Source organism: Onychostoma macrolepis, chromosome 07 (assembly GCF_012432095.1).
Source record: "Onychostoma macrolepis isolate SWU-2019 chromosome 07, ASM1243209v1, whole genome shotgun sequence".
In the NCBI taxonomy this organism is placed as follows: Eukaryota; Metazoa; Chordata; class Actinopteri; order Cypriniformes; family Cyprinidae; genus Onychostoma; species Onychostoma macrolepis.
The window spans coordinates 48,300,143-48,320,822 of record NC_081161.1 but is presented as its reverse complement, the minus strand read 5'-3'; the positions used below and the strand labels follow the sequence as shown (position 1 = coordinate 48,320,822).

General features: G+C 38.8%; 1 protein-coding gene across 8 annotated transcripts in view; it reads left to right on the top strand.

Moving 5' to 3' along the window:
• Positions 1-20,680, top strand: part of nrxn2b (neurexin 2b) — a 476,055-nt gene that overhangs the window by 76,330 nt on the left and 379,045 nt on the right. For 7 of the 8 annotated variants that reach the window (XM_058781462.1, XM_058781464.1, XM_058781460.1 and 4 more), the window contains exon 3: positions 7,166-7,183. The exons of the other annotated variant lie outside the window; for it this stretch is intronic. In XM_058781462.1, the coding sequence (XP_058637445.1) occupies positions 7,166-7,183 (18 nt within the window). The remainder of the gene's footprint in view (positions 1-7,165; positions 7,184-20,680) is intronic. 8 annotated transcript variants of the gene reach the window in all.

The window sequence follows — 20,680 nt, the reverse complement described above, 5'->3', positions numbered from 1 at the left end:
CCTGATTATTGATGGGGCGTGAGAGTTGTGATTTAGTTTTATTCACACAGTAATTGAACGCGATGTAATGATCGGGAAGGTCATGAAGACTGTTGTTGGGAAATGAGTTCAGATATGTAGACGAGAGCCAAACCTCACACACTCCTGCAGACAAACATCTTTACACTGTTTCCTGAAGGAGAGGAAGACTGAAGAGAATCTGCACATACCTGCAGAATCACATTTACCGCTGAAGACGTGAGACAGAAGACTGCCTAACTCCCAAATAAAGTACACTGCAGTAATCAGGTCTCCATGAAATAAAAGCCTCCAAATCATTAAAAGTAAAAAAAAAAGATTGTAATTTAGCAAAAGTTCTGAATTGATGAAAACAGCCTTTGACCACAGAATTAATTTGTCTGTCAAATATTGTCGAATTAAATGCTGTTTCTAGCTTGTGATTGCAGGTACAAGATGGAGGTCCCACGCTGCTGTTTACCATTGTAATGGAATCAGGGGAGCCAAAACTAGGACCAAGAATGATTGAACTGCTGAAAATTAGCTGCTATCCAACTTTTCATATCCTCAGGACAGTCCACAAGTGATTTTAGAGCAGAGACAACCTTATTTCATCAGAAGATCAGTCAGTCCTGGAGCTTTATAATCTTTATAAAATGTTGAAGTAATTTGTCTGAGTTTACTCCTGTCTGATGTGTGATGTTAAAGTGAGTTTGCTCCTGTGTGATGTGAGGTTTGTCCGGGTTCTTGTCATCTTTCCAGTGGAGAATCCACACTGAGCTCTAAACACTCACATGGCCGCCATCATGAAATCTTAATAGTGGGAGGGAGACAATGCCTCGCCTCCGGAGACAGCCAGATTTATGAAAATGAATAATTCAGCAGTGTTTTTTCTTCTTCCTGCGAATGCTCTGAGGACTGAATATTTAGAGATTTCCAGCTTATTTACTCTCACAATTCAAATGCGCAGCTGTGTGTTCAACAGCTACTGTATGTGGAGGCAGTGCTTACGCTGTACGCTAAATTAAGGGTCTCATTAAGAGCTCGTTATGATTTGAAATCTCCAAGCTTTATTAGTAGCGTGTGATTATTAGATGAATGATTCGTCAGTGACGTTACTCTGCACATCTCTAGTCTCTTCAGCTGATGTCATCACTCCGCCAGCATTGGTCGTTGTTTCTCTCACTGAACATCCGGTTTCAGATAACGGAAGTTCAGTTAGGTCTGTACTAGTTTACCATTGTTAACTAACTCATCTTAAACCCACTGTTCATGTGGAGCCGCTGCAGTCCTGTGTCGTGAACACGTTTGTGTTTTTGTGTGCTGCTGTTGTTGTGTGTCTGAGCGCTGTTGCAGTCATGTGTCGTCAGCACATTTGTGTTGTTGTGTGTTGTGTTTGTGTGTGTTATTTTTTTCAGTAACGAGTAATCAAACGAATTACTGTTTCCCCCGTTACAACGCCGTTACTGTTACTGACAATAAAATGTGGCGTTACTATATTATATTATTCGAATTTAATTTTTCAGTTCATCTGAATGTATGCACAGTGTAGCTGTATTTGACATACCATAAACTCTAGTGTGAAGCGCACAACTCACCGTCGCTTTCTCTCACAGACACGCACGCAAAGAAAGATACAGAGCGAGAGAGTCTTTCATAACATGCAGAAGTGACGCGCTACATGTAAACGATATTCTTTGTTGTATTTTCATGTCAAAATAACGGAGTTCCTCTGGAATTCTTCAGCTTTTAAGAACTGCCGGTTTCTCTGGTTGTGGGTGGAGCTAATGCGCAAGCGACAATCTCATTGGCTGGCGCTCATCTATTATTGTCCCTGGTTTGATTTCAGCAAATCAATTCGAGCGAACGCAGACAACGTGATTAATATTCATGAACCAAGCAGCTCATTAATCCTTGGTGCGTTTTATATTGATGATAAATATGCATTCATACTTGGTTATTCTAATTACTAAAGTTCTATCATCATATAATATTAAATTATCATAATATTATATTATAATGCTTGACTGACTGATACTAAGTGTCAGTAGATAAATAGTGTAGATTAATTTTATAATAATAATTTATTCTTTTTAGTGTCCATTTCATTAATTTAACATATTTAATATTGGGGACATCCAAAGTTATTTGACATTTGAACATTTTTTAAAAAGTAACGCAATAGTTACTTTCCCTGGTAATTAGTTACTTTTATAATGATGTAACTCAGTTACTAACTCAGTTACTATTTGTGAGAAGTAACTAGTAACTCTAACTAATTACTTTTTTAAAGTAACGTGCCCAACACTGGTGAGCACTAGTGCTGGGAATCGATTCCGAGGCGTTGGGAATCGAGAGTCAAGAGGGATCGACTCCTCATTCAGAGCTATTTTTCAGTTCAACAAAGCTTATCTATGGGTGCCTCTCAAACGGAAGGCTGCACACATTTAAATTCACGAAAATAAACTGAAAGAAAACGAGTCGTTACTGAGATCATCTGAATTTGAGGATGCAGCCTTCCGTTTGAGAAGCACCATTCGCCTCCCTCATGCTCGATAAAAGCCGTAATTACGAGAGTTGTGAGATAAAATATTATTTTTTATATATAAAATATCTATTTCATTTTTATCTTTGTATCACCCTTCGCCTCATGCTCGCTAAAAGTGATTAGAAGTATGATTCGTTTCCATGAAAAGGTTCTTTCGGATAGTTTTAATGAACCAGTTCAAAAAAAAAAAAAAAAAATGATTCAGGTTATTTTACGGTGGAATTGGCTTATGTTGTCCACAATTTTGAGCGCTGCATGACATAATAGATCATGACCTGATTGAGCATCTTAGTTCCATCTAAAATACAATTTTTTATTTCTATCAGCCAATGATAATTCTAAAAGAAAACATCACGAGCATCGATCAGTGGCCGAGCATCTGACTGACAGATCAACCTGATCTCACAGAATTCCGTGTAATGTTCACGGACTTAATTAACCCCGAATCTGTGGTGGCATCACGGAATCACCGAAAATTCCGTGCTGGGCTCACAGAAGGCATCAGCCGTGGTCCATGCACGGATTCACTGGTTCAACACCAGCGCTGCATCGGACCACGTAAAAAGAGTGACTCCGATGCAGTTATACTTTCACTGGAGTACCTGACCCCACCCCTACCCTAAACCTACCCGGTTCTGAACAATAATGACGATAAATTATCGCGTCGACCAGTGGATCCGTGCGTGGTTCACGGCTGATGCCTGTCACTGACTTACATTGGTATCACTTCTGTGAGCCCATCATGGAATTTTCGGCGATTCCGTGATGCCACCACAGATTCGGGGTTAATTAACATTACACGGAATTCTGTGAGATCATGTTGGACAGATAAACCACGGGCTCTATCATTGTTATTGTTAATGTTCTGGTTATTTTGTTTCAATGTACAGTTTGTTAATTTTGTCCAAAGCATACAGTCAAAGCTGAACTTCATCATTCAGCTGAACTGTGCACATTTATTTTAGACACTTCACTTTTTCAATTCATGCGATATGCATGTCCCTGCTGAGCAGTGAGCTATGACTAATTTCACGGGCAAAGCAGACAAAATTACTATTTAAAAATCAATCATAGCTATAGAAATTTATCGTCATTAAAAAAAAAAATAAAGCTTCATATTATGAGAAGGATACTTTCTACGACCTTTATATCCTGCAGTCATGGCGAGATTAGGTTCCTTCGATCTAAAAAAAAACAAGAATCGAAGTTATTGTAGTTGTGTATTTGTGTGTGTGTTTGTGTGCGTATCTGTGTGTGTGTGTGTGTGTGTGTGTGTTGTTGTTGTAGTAGTTGTGTGTGTGTGTGTGTGTTGTGTTTGTGTGTGTGTGTGTGTGTGTGTTGTTGTTGTGTGTCTGAGCGCTGCTGCAGTTATGTGTTGTGAGCACTTTTGTGTTGTTGTAGTTGTAGCTGTGTGTGTAAGCCGCTGCAGGGCTTGACGGACCTCCTGACACATCTGCTGTCTGACATTAGTCATTGTGTTTGTGTTGTTATTGTAGTTGTGTGTGTGTGTGTGTGTGTGTGTGTGTGTGTGTTGTGTTTGTGTGTGTTTGTGTGCGTGTCTGTGTGTGTTGTTGTTGTTGTAGTAGTTGTGTGTGTGTGTGTGTGTGTGTGTGTGCGTGCGTGCGTGTCTGTGTGTGTTGTTGTTGTTGTTGTTGTTGTTGTAGTAGTTGTGTGTGTGTGTGTGTGTGTGTGTTTGTTTGTGTGCGTGCGTGTCTGTGTGTGTGTGTTGTTGTTGTTGTTGTTGTTGTAGTTGTGTGTGTGTGTGTGTGTGTGCGTGCGTGCGTGTCTGTGTGTGTTGTTGTTGTTGTTGTAGTAGTAGTTGTGTGTGTGTGTGTGTGTGTGTGTGTGTGTGTGTGGTGTTGTTGTGTCTGTTTTTACTGTGTGTCTCCTGACACATCTGCTGTCTGACAGTAAAGTCGCTCCTGCTCTGCCTGCAGCGAAGCGTCTTCAGACGAGACTGACGGCTGGTGTTTCACTGGAGAACTCAAGCATTAGCCCGAGTGCTGATGCAGCAGATGTGATGGATGATCACTGCCAATGCTCTTAGTAACTTCTGTTTCGTGTATTATTATTTTATTTCATCCTCTGGGTTTTGGGATATTTAGGGTGTGAAGTGCTGAAGTGCTGCTGCCACACTGATGCTGAATCCTCAAATGCTTTGAGTTCTTCTTCTGCTTCCTTTACTTTTATTCTGCTGCTGCTGCTTTCTTCCTTCTCCTTCTGCTTTTTTTCTCCCTCTTGCTTTTTCACTTTCACTTTCACTTATTTTTTGTTTTGCTGCTGCTTCTGCTTTTTCTTCCTCAGATGATTGTTTGGTCAGTGTTAGTATTTGTCAAAACAATGACATCCATTCATTGGGATATTTTTGCATCATGCATGAGTTCTTGTGGAACAAATGAAGCAATAATGTACCTGTGTGTGTGTGTGTGAGTGTGTGTGTGTGTGTGTGTGTGTGTGTGTGTGTGTGTGTGTGTGTGTGTGTGTGTGTGTGTGTGTGAGTGAGTGTGTGTGTGTGTGTGTGTGTGTGTGAGAGTGAGTGAGTGTGTGTGAGTGTGTGTGTGTGTGTGTGTGTGTGTGTGTGTGTGTGTGTGTGTGTGAGTGAGTGAGTGAGTGTGTGTGTGTGTGTGTGTGTGTGTGTGTGTGCAAATTAGAGAAGGAACCACAAGTCTTCATGTAAATGACTAGTATGTATATCAGTGGGAACTGAAGTGTGAACTTCATGTGTTTTGAGTCTGTAGATCCTACTAAAGGAAACATGGCGAACGCCCTGAAAAGGGAAAGGGAAGTGAGGCTAAGTAAGGTGACCCATACTCAGAATTTGTGCTCTGCATTTAACCCATCCAAGTGCACACACACACACACACAGTAGTGAACCTTGCTCAAGGGCACCTCAGTCGTGGTATCGAGGGTGGAGAGAGCGCTGGTTATTCACTCCCCCCGCCTACAATCCCTGCCAGATCTGAGACTCGAACCCACGACCTTCGGGTTACAAGTCCGACTCTATCCATAAGGCCACGACTGCCCCGTAATGTGGCTTACCTACCAGCTGATGATGAACCAGAGACAATAAATCTTCATTTCAGGGGTTTTCTCAGCAAGAATGGTGTTGATTTCATTTAATTTGCATGTCATGTAATGAATGTAGTTGTAAACTGCAATAGAATGCCAGCAGTGGTTGTGTTGCTGCGTGTGCTGCTCAGTGTTTGCAGAGTTACAGGGAAGTTTGATGATTCTGCAGTGTTTATCCGAGCTGAACTCGTCACAGAGAGCCTGCATATCTTTGGACCGACATTTGAAGTGTGTTTTGATCGTTCATTTCATTTGACTGTAGTCATGACCTTCACACTCACACAGACGCGTGGGTTTAGAGCTGTCAGCACTGAACGCTTCACAAACACTCGTTCAGATCAGCTCAGATCTCTGCTGCGCTCACTGTGTGTTTCCTCTGCTCTGTAAGGACTGTAAGGGATACTTCGCTAAAAAAAGAAAATTTACTTTCTTCAGTGGAACACAAAAGAAGGTATTTTGAGGAATGTCTCAGTGTGTTTTGTTTTTTTCTCCATATAATGAGAGTTAATGGGGTCCAATGTAGTGTGGTTCCCAAGAAGAAAGGAAGTCATACAAGTTTGAAGCCACATGAGGCTGTCCCTTTGAAACGGAAGCAGATGAATTCAGGACAGCATATGAATATACTACACTTACAGTTTATATAAGTCTGTTAAAAATATTCCAGATATAGTATGATCCGTACACTATTGGTCAGTCAAACAGATAGTCCCGCCCTAAACTCTTGTGCTTGGCCGAAGTTGGTGTCAGGTGGCTCAAAATAGCATAGATCAACGTGTCAGAGGCTCTGTTCAAACAGATTGACTCAGATCTGTTTTTCATAACAGTGTGAGCAGCTCAAAACACATGCAATCTGATTTTTTTTTTCTCAATTTTGATTTGGATCTGAGCAGTAAATCAGAGTTGATCACTAAAGGTCCTTGCACACCGAGTCTGAAATTTTCGCGGTTTTTTATCTTTGTTTTCATATTCGTCATCCTTTCCTATCAAAATGCAGTGTGTAAACATGATTGACACAACGTGAGGTGGTATTTATTTTTTAACATGCAAAAATGTCAGACTTGGTGCGCAAAGGCCTTACGGCTTGCGGTGTGAACGTGTCTAGATCCACAGATTGAGCGCAGCAGCTGTGAGCAGATCCGGCTCGCGTTGGAGTCCTGTTCTCCTGAACTTTCTTGCCAACAGTTTTGCAGTAATTAACCTAATTCAGCTGAGCTGCTAAACGTCTCTCAGGTCAATATCACAACTAGACACTGATGAATCTGGTGCACGCGAGCGAGCGGAGCGCTGAACTAGAAGTGCCTCTAATGAGCTGCGGCAGGACGAGCGTTTGACCCGTGTGAAACGCGCTTAAATGTGAAACTAATATCTGCTGTTGTCTTACACCGCTGCTCTCATGTTTCTCAGCGGGGCGTTTCGCATTTGAAATGATCATGAGCGGATCAATTCTCCAGCGAAAGACTGGTGTGTGTGATTGTCAGATGTGTGACTGTGAAGCATGGCACTAACGCTGTCTTTCTCTCTCTTTCTCTCCTCGGTGCTGTCCGGGAACAGAAGAGTACGCCGTGGAAGGTAAGCGGCTGATTAATAACGGTTAATGATGCTGTGTAATGGTGAGGATTGGTGTCGGCGGCAGCCAGGCCGCTCTCAGATTGGACTGCGGTTTTGGCGACTTCTAGGGGCTTTGATTTGCTGCGAAGCGAGATTTACTCTTCCTCCTTTGTTTCTTTTCTTCTTATGAGTTGGTTTGATTTTTACTTTTCGATCAGTGGAAATGGAGCAAATGCAGTGGAATGGCTCGCCGCTGTCGGTGCCGGGTGTTTTGTGGTCGTGTAGATCGGTTCTCACGTGATTCTCTGAGGTCAAAGGTTAAACCCTCCCGACGGTGTCACTCTGGCATCTGACGGATACGACTCGAGACCAAACTCTGCTCACGTCTGTCGAGGGCCAGATGTATTTACCCATAATTCCCCTGCAGGCTGGATTTGTCTGCGTAATTGATGGCGCTGTGCTTCTCTCAGGTGTGTGTTTGGGGATAAGGCGCAGGTATCTGGATGTTTTCCCGCTATCAGGACGCTGCTGATGGATTACCCTTCTCTACCCAGCATGCCTCGGGAGGCACGTCGCTATGGCAACAGAGGAGAAGTGTGTGTGCGTGAGCTGATGATGATGATGATGATGGCAGAACGCTCTTCATTGGCAGCATCCTCATGGATGTTATCCACGTGTTTTCCAGACGGTGTTTTCAGATTGATTTGCACAGATCTGATAATAGTGAAAGCTGGCTTCAGCACCATTCAAAAATCATTTTCAAGCATATCAATTTTCACATCACAACAATCAAAGCTATTGTTACGGTATTGAATTATGGGTAACACTTTATAATAACGTTCAGTTGTAAGGAATTTATAAGTGATTAGTTAATGATGAACTGATCATTTACAAAACATAACTATGTGTTCATAAATTATTAATAAGTGATATGATAATATGTTTATCTATGTTTTGTAGATTGAGTTATAAATCATTTACAAGTGATTAGATGATGATTAACTAATCATTTACAAAACATGACTATACATTCACAATTGATTAAGTAATATGCTAATGATGTACAAATCTGTCATAAGTCATCTTAAAAAAATAGCATATCATGAAATAATCAATCATATCCTTGGTAAATGGTTAATAAGTTACTAGTTAATATATTATTAATCACTTATAAATCATTGAAATGTCAACATTTTACTATTATCTCACAGCGTTAAAAATACTCCATGTGTGTCAGAGAAGACATCTGTCTATATCCTCACCGGTCAGCCTTAACATTGCAGTACACACTACAAAGTATTCAAAACCTGTTGTGTAAACACATGAATAGATCATTTTCAAAGCTTTCTGCATCCCCTAATCTAAAGTGTAAACTACTCATCACTTGTAAATGTTTTACTCATCATTCGTTGATTTTTCACCCCAGTGTGTACACACACACACAACCTGTAACCGGCAGGTTTGTAAAACATTTACAAGTGATGAGTAGTTTACACTTTAGATTAGGGGATGCAGAAACTGTTGTAAATGATTTATTCGTGTGTTAGTAGATAATAGTACAATGTTGACATTTTGATGATTTATAAGTGATTAATAATATATTAACTAGTAACTTAACTAATAACTATACTGAAAACAAAAAAAACAAAAAAACAAAAACATTGAATTTACTTTTTTTTTTAAAGATAAGTGGTTGCAATCAATTTCTTTTAGCTACATTTAAATAAACAAATTTAGTTGACTAACTTTCAACATTTTTTTTTTAATTTAAATGTAACTAAAATATATTGTTTGCAACCACTTACCTTAAAAAAAATAGTATCATTTTTTTTTCAGTGTATTAACCTTTTACTAAGGATTATTTCATGATGCTATTTTTTAAGATAACTTACGAAAGATTTGTAAATCGTTAGCATATGACTTAATAATCATTTGTGAATGCATAGTCATGTTTTGTAAGTGATTAGTTAATCATCATCCAATCACTTGTAAATTATTTATAACTTAATCTACAAAACATAGATAAAAAATATTAACCTATCACTTATTAATCATTTGAACTATAATCATGTTTTGTAAATGATTAGTTCATCATTAACTTATCACTTGTAAATGACTTGTAAATGAATTAACAAAACATATATAAATTGTTAGCATATTACTTATTAATTGCTTATGAATGTTTTGTAAATGATTAGTTCATCATTAACTAATCACTTATAAATGCCTTACAACTGAACGTTATTATAAATTGTTACCGAATTATGTTACAAAAACATTGCAAAATGAACATTTAAATACAATAAAACAATAGACAATACAATTGTATGAAGTAAATAAATGTTTCAAACAGATTCAAGTAGAAAAGAACACAACTATAGAGAACAATAATCATTTTCAGCCAATGTACAGGTGCATCTCAATAAATTAGAATGTCGTGGAAAAGTTCATTTATTTCAGTAATTCAACTTAAATTGTGAAACTCGTGTATTAAATAAATTCAATGCACACAGACTGAAGTAGTTTAAGTCTTTGGTTCTTTTAATTGTGATGATTTTGGCTCGCATTTAACAAAAACCCACCAATTCACTATCTCAACAAATTAGAATATGGTGACATACCAATCAGCTAATCAACTCAAAACACCTGCAAAGGTTTCCTGAGCCTTCAAAGTGGTCTCTCAGTTTGGTTCACTAGGCTACACAATCATGGGGAAGACTGCTGATCTGACAGTTGTCCAGAAGACAATCATTGACACCCTTCACAAGGAGGGTAAGCCACAAACATTCATTGCCAAAGAAGCTGGCTGTTCACAGAGTGCTGTATCCAAGCATGTTAACAGAAAGTTGAGTGGAAGGAAAAAGTGTGGAAGAAAAAGATGCACAACCATCCGAGAGAACCGCAGCCTTATGAGGATTGTCAAGAAAAATCATTTCAAGAATTTGGGTGAACTTCACAAGGAATGGACTGAGGCTGGGGTCAAGGCATCAAGAGCCTCCACACACAGACGTGTCGAGGAATTTGGCTACAGTTGTCGTATTCCTCTTGTTAAGCCACTCCTGAACCACAGACAACGTCAGAGGCGTCTTACCTGGGCTAAGCAGAAGAAGAACTGGACTGTTGCCCAGTGGTCCAAAGCCCTCTTTTCAGATGAGAGCAAGTTTTGTATTTCATTTGGAAACCAAGGTCCTAGAGTCTGGAGGAAGGGTGGAGAAGCTCATAGCCCAAGTTGCTTGAAGTCCAGTGTTAAGTTTCCACAGTCTGTGATGATTTGGGGTGCAATGTCATCTGCTGGTGTTGCTCCATTGTGTTTTTGTCACTGCACCCGTTTACCAATAAATTTTGGAGCACTTCATACTTCCTTCTGCTGACCAGCTTTTTAAAGATGCTGATTTCATTTCCTAGCAGGATTTGGCACCTGCCAACACTGCCAAAAGCACCAAAAGTTGGTTAAATGACCATGGTGTTGGTGTGCTTGACTGGCCAGCAAACTCACCAGACCTGAAGCCCAGAGAGAATCTATGGAGTATTGTCAAGAGGAAGATGAGAAACAAGAGACCAAAACATGCAGATGAGCTGAAGGCCACTGTCAAAGAAACCTGGGCTTCCAGACCACCTCAGCAGTGCCACAAACTGATCACCTCCATGCCACGCCGAATTGAGGCAGTAATTAAAGCAAAACGAGCCCCTACCAAGTATTGAGTACATATACAGTAAATGAACATACTTTCCAGAAGGCCAACAATTCACTAAAAATGTTTTTTTAAATTTTTTTATTGGTCTTATGAAGTATTCTAATTTGTTGAGAGTGAATTGGTGGGTTTTTGTTAAATGTGAGGCAAAATCATCACAATTAAAAGAACCAAAGGCTTAAACTACTTCAGTCTGCGTGCATTGAATTTATTTAATACACGAGTTTCACAATTTGAGTTGAATTACTGAAATAAATGAACTTTTCCACGACATTCTAATTTATTGAGATGCACCTGTATACCTTTTATGGGCTGGCCTGGTTGAGTTCAGATTAAAATGTAAAAATGTATAAGTGTAAACAAATGTTAGCAAATAAATACTAAGTCTTCAAGTGTTTGATGAACACTATAGTGAAGACAAACAGCTGTAAACTGACTGACTACTTGAGTAAGTGCCGTGTTGCTGTGTTTCGAAAACACGACTGAGTAAATGCTGGCAGAAGTTCTGTTTCTTTAAAACTGTAAGTAGCTGTAAGTAGTTTTTTGTGACGCACATCGTGAGTCTGACTTCAGACTGAACTCTGTCTGACATCTCAGACATTCTCATTCTCTGAGTCGTGCAGCTTCTGCAAAGAGGGAGACTGGATTGTTTCAGAACCTCATGGACAGAAACTGTTTTGTTCAGGTCTGAAACTGGTTTTGTGGCTGTTCTGATTGAAGCAGGTGACATTTGCTGGCACTGTGCGGGTCAGTCAGTAAACTAGAGAGGCCTTGATGTGAGAATGTCAGCGCTGGACGCTGGAGACTCAAGGCTCTAGAGATCTCAGCGCTGACCTGGACACAATGGACTGTCTGATCCACAGAAGCGGTCAGTCATTAAAGCGTCTGCTGCATGAATGTGTGCATCTGTAAGATAAAGACAGAGAGCGAGACGAGCACAGGAGATCACATAAACACTGAAAACACTGATTAGATCATGCTTGCAAACGCCAGAAGACTAGTAATGACCGTTAATGTGGTAATTAGTATGCAAACCTCTGATATATGAAGAGTGAGCTCATTTGTGCTCGTTATATGACTGATCATCTATGATTTAACTAAACCTGCAAGACTTCATTAGATTCTTACCTGGATTGCAAAAAGTCAATTTTATTAATCAGCTTCAGGATTTGAAACATCTTCATCTTCAAAAAGAGTTTCATTCCATTTACATTTACATCCATGCATTTGGCAGATGATTTTATTCCAAGTGAGATTTGAGAAATGTCTCCATGTGTGTTTTTTCCCCCATATAATGAAGGTCAATGAGGTCCAATGTTGTTTGGTTCCCAACGTTCTTCAAAATATCGTCTTCTCTTATGAAAGTCATACAGATTAACATGAGGGTGAGTTAATAATGTAAGAAAAATAATTTGTGGATGATATTTCCTGTTTCATTTTCAGGCACAAGTCTTTTTTTATGCTTCTAATCAGTTTCAATTTTTAAGCTTATAATTCTAATTCTAATCAGTTCCAAATCTCAGGTTTCAGGTTTATTTTCAATTAGCACAGCCATCTTTCAGGCACAGTGTTTCTTTCAGATGTTTTAATCTTTTGTCCTGATCTTGTGGTAGGGATGTGGATGTGGAAATTGGCTGTGACAAATGTGAATGGTAAATAGTTCGATAGCCCGGCGGTTACTGTGAGTGAGTTAATGAACACGCGGTTGAGGAGCCGCCAGTCGTTCCTCCCCGGACAGCCGTACTTGAGCCGGATGGCTAATTGTTGACCAACCTAGATTTTGGCCCTGGCAACCGGCTCGGTCTTGGATGCCCTATTTTCAGGGGTTCGTCTAATTAGCGGCTCTGACCGGGTCCTCACAAGGTGTGGTTAGATTGATGAGATTGAGCGTCTCTCAGGTGCCCATGGGGAAGGAGGCTCTCGTCTGCCAGAGAAAAGCCCTGTAAATGGATGAGCCGGGAACGCCGTGACCCCGTTCTGCTCTGAAACCTGTCACGTGTGTTTCCTAACCGCATACGAGTGCAGAACGCCGGGAACACAGATTTGCCTAGAATGAGTTTGTAAGCATTTTTGCCGTTTGTTCGGCAGTAATTCAGAGGTTCTGGGAGCTCAGAAAAGTTGTTTCTTCTGGTCACGGCTGATTGGTTTGTTTGTCTGACTGTAGATCTGGCGATCGGGCTGCTGTCCTTATCTGGCCGATCCCAGCTAATGATCGTTCCCTCTGGAACATTCCGGATTAAACCTCATGACGGTTGGAGGATCTTGGATATTTCCTCCTCTCTTGGCCGTAAAATGGAAGGCTGATGTCCTCTGTAGATATGAGATTAAAGTTTGCCGTTATCACAGATTAGAGTGGATCAACTAAACCAGATTATGGATTAGTTCAGAACATTCTCCAGAGCAGACCAGAGTGAATTTTTTTCATTCTGTATGTTACGGGTTTGTGCGATTTACAGATGAGAGTTCTTCGTAGAATTGAGAAGATATCTGTGTCTTGTATAAGTCCAGCTTTGGTTTGATCTAACACTGATCATATATCTGAATGCATTAATATTGATGTTTTATTCATCTAGTCGTGTGTTTGTCATTTATAAACCAGCAGCAGTGAACAGTCATCTGTCGTTTGAGGTTCATGCAGATGTTTGATGATGCAGTAATGCAGATACAGTCCCTTACGAAAAATAAGTTTATTCAAGTGTGCTATTAGTATACTTCTTTTAAACTAAAAAAAAAAACTAAAAAAAAAAAACTAAAAAAAATAGGAAAGTATACTTTTAGTCTACTTTTTATGTACTTCTCAGAAATGGGCTTTATGTACTTCTCAGAAATATACTTAAAATGACATTTAAGTATACTTGACTTATACTTAGAAAAAGTCTAAATATATGTGCTCCAAAAATCCATGTTTTCATTGTTATATGGTAGGGGGCAAAAAAACACAAGTGAAGAAGAAACTCAAACAACAGATTCTTCCAAGTGTAATCTAACACGATCATCAGACATAAAACAGCATCAAAACTGTGTAACATTATAGAATAAAATGTCGATCAATGAAGAGGTAATAATGACTGTCAAGCTTTGGGGTGTTGATTGACTCCATCTACGTTTTGATTATCATTCTGAATCCAATTCATATTCTTTTTCCAGTTATTTGTTCAAAATGTTGTTTATTTCTTTATTTTTTATTTATGAAACTTACCCAACTTCAAGTGTTTAAAAAAAGAATGCAAGAAGCTAGAATAAAATGTTTTTTTTTTTTTACAAGCAGATACTCTGTTCTTTCTTTTGATGTTTTGTATGTTCAGATATTCATATAACAAAATATATACAAATCAATACCTAAATAGCGACATAGTAGTATACTTAAAGTATGATGTAAAGTTCACTTAAAAAACAAACAAACAAACAAACAAAAAACTTACGAGTATACTTTCAGTATAAAACTACTAATCTAGTAGTTTACTGAGACTATACTTCAAAGTGTACTAAAAATCCTACTACAAGTATTTAATTAGTAAACTATCAGTATACCTTTAAGTTCACTTTTAGTATAGCTGCAGTACAAGCTAAACAACATTGATGTAAACTAGTTGTGTACTCAAAGTGTGCTACTGTTATACTTAAAGTATACTTAAAAATATAATTGTATATACTAGAAAGTGGGCCAATTTAGTCTCAATGAGTATTGAAATAGTACACTTACAAGTATACTACAAGTACACTGATATTTGTATACTTTCTACATAAGGTATATGTAAAATATACTTGAACTTTACTTAAGTATACTTAATAAAAAATAAAAAATAAAAATAAAAAAAAAACTTTTTTTGGTAAGGGGTTGTAACAGCAATGATTATATGTTGCAATCAAACTTACAGAAAAATTTGGTAATTCTGTATGTTGTCTGAGGGTTGGCTTCCTCTGAGGTCCTCTGAGGGGTTGGCATCATCTCTTCTCAGGTGTTCGGTCATCTCAGATCTTCGTAAAGGTTGGATCCAGACTGAAGCTTCTGTAATTTCTAGTTACCTCTGGATGCCCAGAAACATAGAAGCAAAATAGAGAAAAATTAACATAGCTGCTGTTCCAACCAGGCAAAAGAACTAATGTGCATTTGATCAGATATAACTGAAGTACATGGTAATGAGACATATTATGTGAATGCTTGGCTAAAGAGATGTGTCTTTAATCTAGGTTTAAACAGAGAGAGTGTGTCTGAACCCTGAATGTTATCAGGAAGGCTGTTCCAGAGTTTGGGAGCCAAATGCTCTGCCTCCTTTAGTGGACTTTGCTATCCTAGGTACTACCAAGAATCCAGAGTTTTGTGACCTTAGGGAGTGTGGTGGATTATAGCGTGATAGAAGACTAGTTAGGTACGCAGGAGATAAACCATTTAGGGCCTTATAAGCAAGTAGTAATATTTTGTAACAGAACTTAATACGGATACGGAACTTGGATACGGAAATGTTTTATATGGAACTAGCCAGTGTAGAGGCTGTAAAATTGGAGTAATACAGTGGTTCTCAATTCCAGTCCTCGTGCCCCCACGCTCTGCACATTTTGTGTGTTTCTCTTATCGCTTCAGACATTTGTTCTATACGAATGTAAGTGCCCTGCAAAGTGGACATCACTGGATATTCCGCCATGATTCCAGATCAAAGCGAGCGTATATGTTCCATTTAAAGGTCATTAAAGCGTACAAGACGTTAATTTAAATTGTATTTATTTACATATGCATTTTTGTCACACTCTAGCGAGTTTTGTCTATGTGTGAAGACGCTGCAGCGCAAATCCGTGAATGAATGTTCCGAAGAAGTTAACTTCAACGGATTTCCCCTGCTCAGGGAGTAAGAAGCAATGAACACTGTGTAGGGATAATGTCAATCGGAACACAGTTCATGCACGGGGCTCAATTCTAATGAGCTGGTTATTTGAATCAGGTGTGTTAACTAAGAGAGACATGCAAAATATGCGCGAGGACTGGGATTGAGAACCACTGGGGTAATATGATCATATTGTCCGGACCTGGTAAGGACTCTAGCCGCTGCATTTTGGTCTACCTGTAGCTTGTTTATTGAAGATGCAAGACAGCCACCTAGCAGTGCTTTACAATAGTCCAGTCTAGAGGTCATGAATGCATGAACTAGCTTTTCTGCATCAGAAACAGGTAACAATGCTGTTTTTGTAACATGGGAAATATGATTTTCTTGTCAAATCACTTTTTTATATACAGCTTTTAACAATATAGGTTGTGTCAAAGCAGCTTTACAGTATTCAATAGGAAAATTAGTGTGTAATAATGCAAAACAGTAAAGTCTTAATTTTCAGTTAAAGGCAAGTTGTTGTCTAACATAATACCCAAGTTTTTGATTGTAGAGGAAGTAACAGTACATCTGTCTAGATGCAAATTATAATCTAATAGATTCTGTGTACTGCTCATCCGAATATAATGGGAGAAAATTATTGGTCATCCATTTTACAATTTTAACACACCCTGTAAGCTTAGATATTTAGAAGTTTCATCTGGTCTTGTTGAAATATAACGTTGAGTATCAGCATAACAGCGGAAACTAAACCCTTATTTTCTATTAATATTACCAAGGGGCAACATGTATATTGAAAATAGCAGAGGGCCTAGGACAGATCCTTGTGGCACTCCATACTTTACTGGCGTTAATTGAGATGATTCTCCATTTAAATAGACAAAATGATAATGGTCGGACAGGTAGTATCTGTTCTAAACCGTCTTAAAGCCTGCCCCTGAACATCTGAATAGTATTGTAACTGATCTATGAGTATGTCGTGCAGTGGCGTGCACAAGGGGGGCTCGAGCCCCTGCCCCTTTGAGGTCTGACGGTAAAGTGCCCTTGCGATCCGGTGCTCCCGGTATGCGATTTCTGCTGAGGGTAGGAGTGTTCGATATGACGATTTTTGATGGTGGACTATAAAAATGTCTCCACGATCTGCTTTTTTGAAGAAATATCGTAGTATGGTACTTCAGCGCGCATTCTATCAGCTGCAGTTCTGGCGCCGCCGTCTCTACTGTACAATGCCACATACATTCACATCAGTGTTAACTCATCGGTAGAGTTACTCTCACGGGACACTGCACTTATTCGCAGTCACAAAAGTACATTATTTGCATCTGCTTCAAAGACTTACTGGTTAAACGTTTCACTCGTGTTCTGTTCTGATGAACGCCTTTTCTGAGCACATACACCCAAAGCGCGTGCTCTAAAAAGCCCGTCAAACAGCGCCTGATTACTGAACTAAGTTATGTTTTGTGCTAATACTGTCAAAACACACAAGTTTTATGTATAGACTCAGTTGGTTATGTCTAAAATGAAGGTAAACAGCTGAGAGAAACGCATGAGTACCTGTATATTAGATGCGTGCAGGTCTTAAAGGGACAGTACTAAACATGCTACCGACTGTAATTAAAGGGATAGTTCACCCTAAAATTTAATTTCTGTCATTATTTACTCTCACATGTTTTCCCAAACCTGTATTAATTTCTTTCTTGTGCTGAACACAAAAGAAGATATTTTGAAGAATGTGGCTAACCAAACAGTTGCTGGTCCACATCGACTTTAACAGTAGGAAAAAAACACTAGGGAAGTCACTGTAGACCAGCAACTGTTCTACACATTCTTCGAAACAGCATTTATTTTCAGCAGAAGAAACTCGTTCACTTTTGAGTGAGTAAATGAAGGTATAAAAGTAAAACACTAGCCTATTTTAATTTTGGGGTGAATTATTCCTTTAATGTTAATAAAACACCAAACACAAAGAGAAAAATCACTCACTACTCTTGACTGAAAAACTTTAATACAGTTGCTTTAATAGGAATCAATCTATATAGTGTTTTATTTTTATATTTGTTCATTCAATTTCTTGAATGCTTCTGCTAAATACACCTATTGACTACCTGAAAATAAAAAACGGTTTATTTTATTTATATATTATGTGTATTTGTAATGTGTATCTTTGCTCTCATTTTTTAATAACAAAGATAAAATAATGACAACAATTTTTATCTTCACCCACTTTGGCCTAAATATCCGCCATACTTTTTTATATTTTGTTACCTTGAAAGGCTTTGTCTTTATAGTAGGGAAATTAGTTTGGCTGTACTGCTCAAACAACTTGCAAAATAGAAAATCCAACATGACAAAGAATTGTGATACTATTGTAAATCGTGATATTTCTAAAAAAAATTGTGATATTTTTGCCAAATCGCCCACCCCTAGCCGAGGGGCACAAAACCCAAAACCCATACTCATTGTCCTTTTGCATTATTGACATGCTATTTTCCTATTTAATACTGTAAAGCTGCTTTGACACAATCTGTATTGTTAAAAGCTCTATATAAATAAAGGTGACTTGACGTGTGTGTGTGTGTGTGTGTGTGTGTGTTTGTTGTGAGTGAGTGTGTGTGTGTGTGTGTGTGTTTGTGTGTGTTATGGGATCTCAGCAGTATGTACCTGTCAGCGCTGATCTGGAGTCAGTCTTACGTTCTTTCTTAGGGGATTCTGGAGATCTGATGGATTTTCCTGCTCTTCTTTCAGTTTGATGCTTTTTTCTTTTGCCCAGTTTCTATTTTTACATGTTTGAACTGCTAACCCTAACTCTAGATCCCTCTGCTGCTGAAAACTCACAAAACCTTACTTATAGCTGTTTTTAATAGCTTTTGTGTAATTATGGGATGGATGTAGTGCATGGTTGATATTAATCAGAGAGTGAATCAGAAGATCCAATCAACACTACCACAGATTTAATCAGTGTGTGAAAACAGATGACAGATCTGTCAAATTTACGTTGAAATTATGTTTAAAATGATGCCTTGGGGAATTAGCTGAACTAAGTTTGTTTTATGTTTAATTTTATTAAAGTGTATTTTATTTCAAGTAATGAAAATGTTTTTATGCTTTCAGTTTTAGTTAAGCATAATAACCCTGTTCACAGCACATCGATTCAAAGCAGCTTCACAGAAAGTCTGCTTCACTGTAATGTCTGTGATGCTTTAATGCTTTAATAAAGCAGGTTCTAGAGTCGAGCAACCGGTCAGATTGGCAGCGCTGATTTTCAGACAGTTTTGTTTTGTGTTAAAGCAGTAAGTGTGTGTTCATTCACAGTCATCACACACACACACAAATTCGTCTGGAGCAGTGAATGCCTGAATTACCCTCGTGTCTCTGATGAATCTCTTCAATCCATCACATTGAAAAGCCTTTCACGCGTATTTTCTGATGGTTTTAAAGCGACTCGTCCTCTGTGTAAATGTTATATGCTCGCAGTAATTGCTCTGACCTTTGGAGCGCTTCAGTGTGGGCAAACATGTCATGTGACGACCTGCAGCAGGAAATGACACGTCTCCATCCTGTGATGTAATGACTTGAGTGACACGTCTGCACATGCTTTAAAGGAACACTCCACTTTTTTTGGAAATAAAAGCTATGCTAAAAGTGCTATCGCCAGACCCGGAGATCGGCTGAATAGATTCCAAAACGGTAAAACTCAACTTATTAACTCTGGGGGAGTTGGAGAATGAGCCTATTTCCAAAAAAAGTGGAGTGTTCCTTTAAGTGTTTTTATTGAGAGTAAACATGAGGAAAGTGCAGCTGAATCTGACTGTCACGTGAGTCTGTCTGCTGCCGTTCACTAGTAGACATGAATGAGCGTCTCATTGATCTCTTCTGAGTCTGCTGTAGAAATGAAAACACACACATGTATACAGTATTTGGAAACTCCACTCACTCATCAGCATGAACGAATTTTGTTGCATTAGAAAATGTCAAAGCGAGTGGCATCAGTGCTGAAGTGATGCTGGAGCTTTTCTCTTCAGTAAACCTCATCTTTCTGAGCCTCTCTGTAAATGATCAGGAACCAGCGGATCTCAATCTGATTTTCATGGATGAGTGAAGCCAGATCAAGGTTTCCCAGCAGAGGAATCATTAATGTACTTCATCAAACTGACTCAAGTTCATGAGGTTTGACTAACAGTGCGCTCGTAATATATTTCTTTAAAATAAATGCCACTTGTTTCAATATTTTGTTATATAATGCAAGGACATTTATACAGTTTTTAAGTTGTGGTTTAGCTATCCAAACACAGTCAGCAGCTGAAACACCCGATCTGTGTCTGTTCTCCTCGAGTCTGTGACTGACACTGAAGTGTTTTGTGATTTTAAGTGAATGAATGCTTTGAGATTCAGACAGAAGTGCTCACTCACCATCTGGACCCTGAGAGATGTGTGTGTGTGTGTGTGTGTGCGCGCACACACATTTTTTGTGAGAAATGAGGACATAGATGTGTATAATGTCAAGGGTATGACTGGTATTACAAGGTGAAGGTGAATTTTCAGAGCATTACTCCATGTCCCCACTTTTCAAAACGCTTATAAATCACACAGAATGGAGTAAAAATCTGAAATAGCAGACAGTCTCCTGTAAGGGGTAGGTTTAGGTGTAGGGTTGGTGTAGGACAATAGCACATACAGTAAGTACAGTATAAAAACCATTACACCTATGGAGAGTCCCCACTTTTCACAAAAACAAACGTGTGTGTGTATGTGTTTGTGAATGAGTGTGTGTGTGTGTGTGTGAGAGTGAGTGAGTCCATATACAGTGGGGCAAAAAAGTATTTAGTCAGCCACCAATTGTGCAAGTTCTCCCACTTAAAAAGATGAGAGAGGCCTGTAATTTTCATCATAGGTATACCTCAACTATGAGAGACAAAATGAGAAAAAAAAATCCAGAAAATCACATTGTAGGATTTTTAAAGAATTTATTGGTAAATTCCTTTGTAAAATAAGTATTTGGTCTCCTA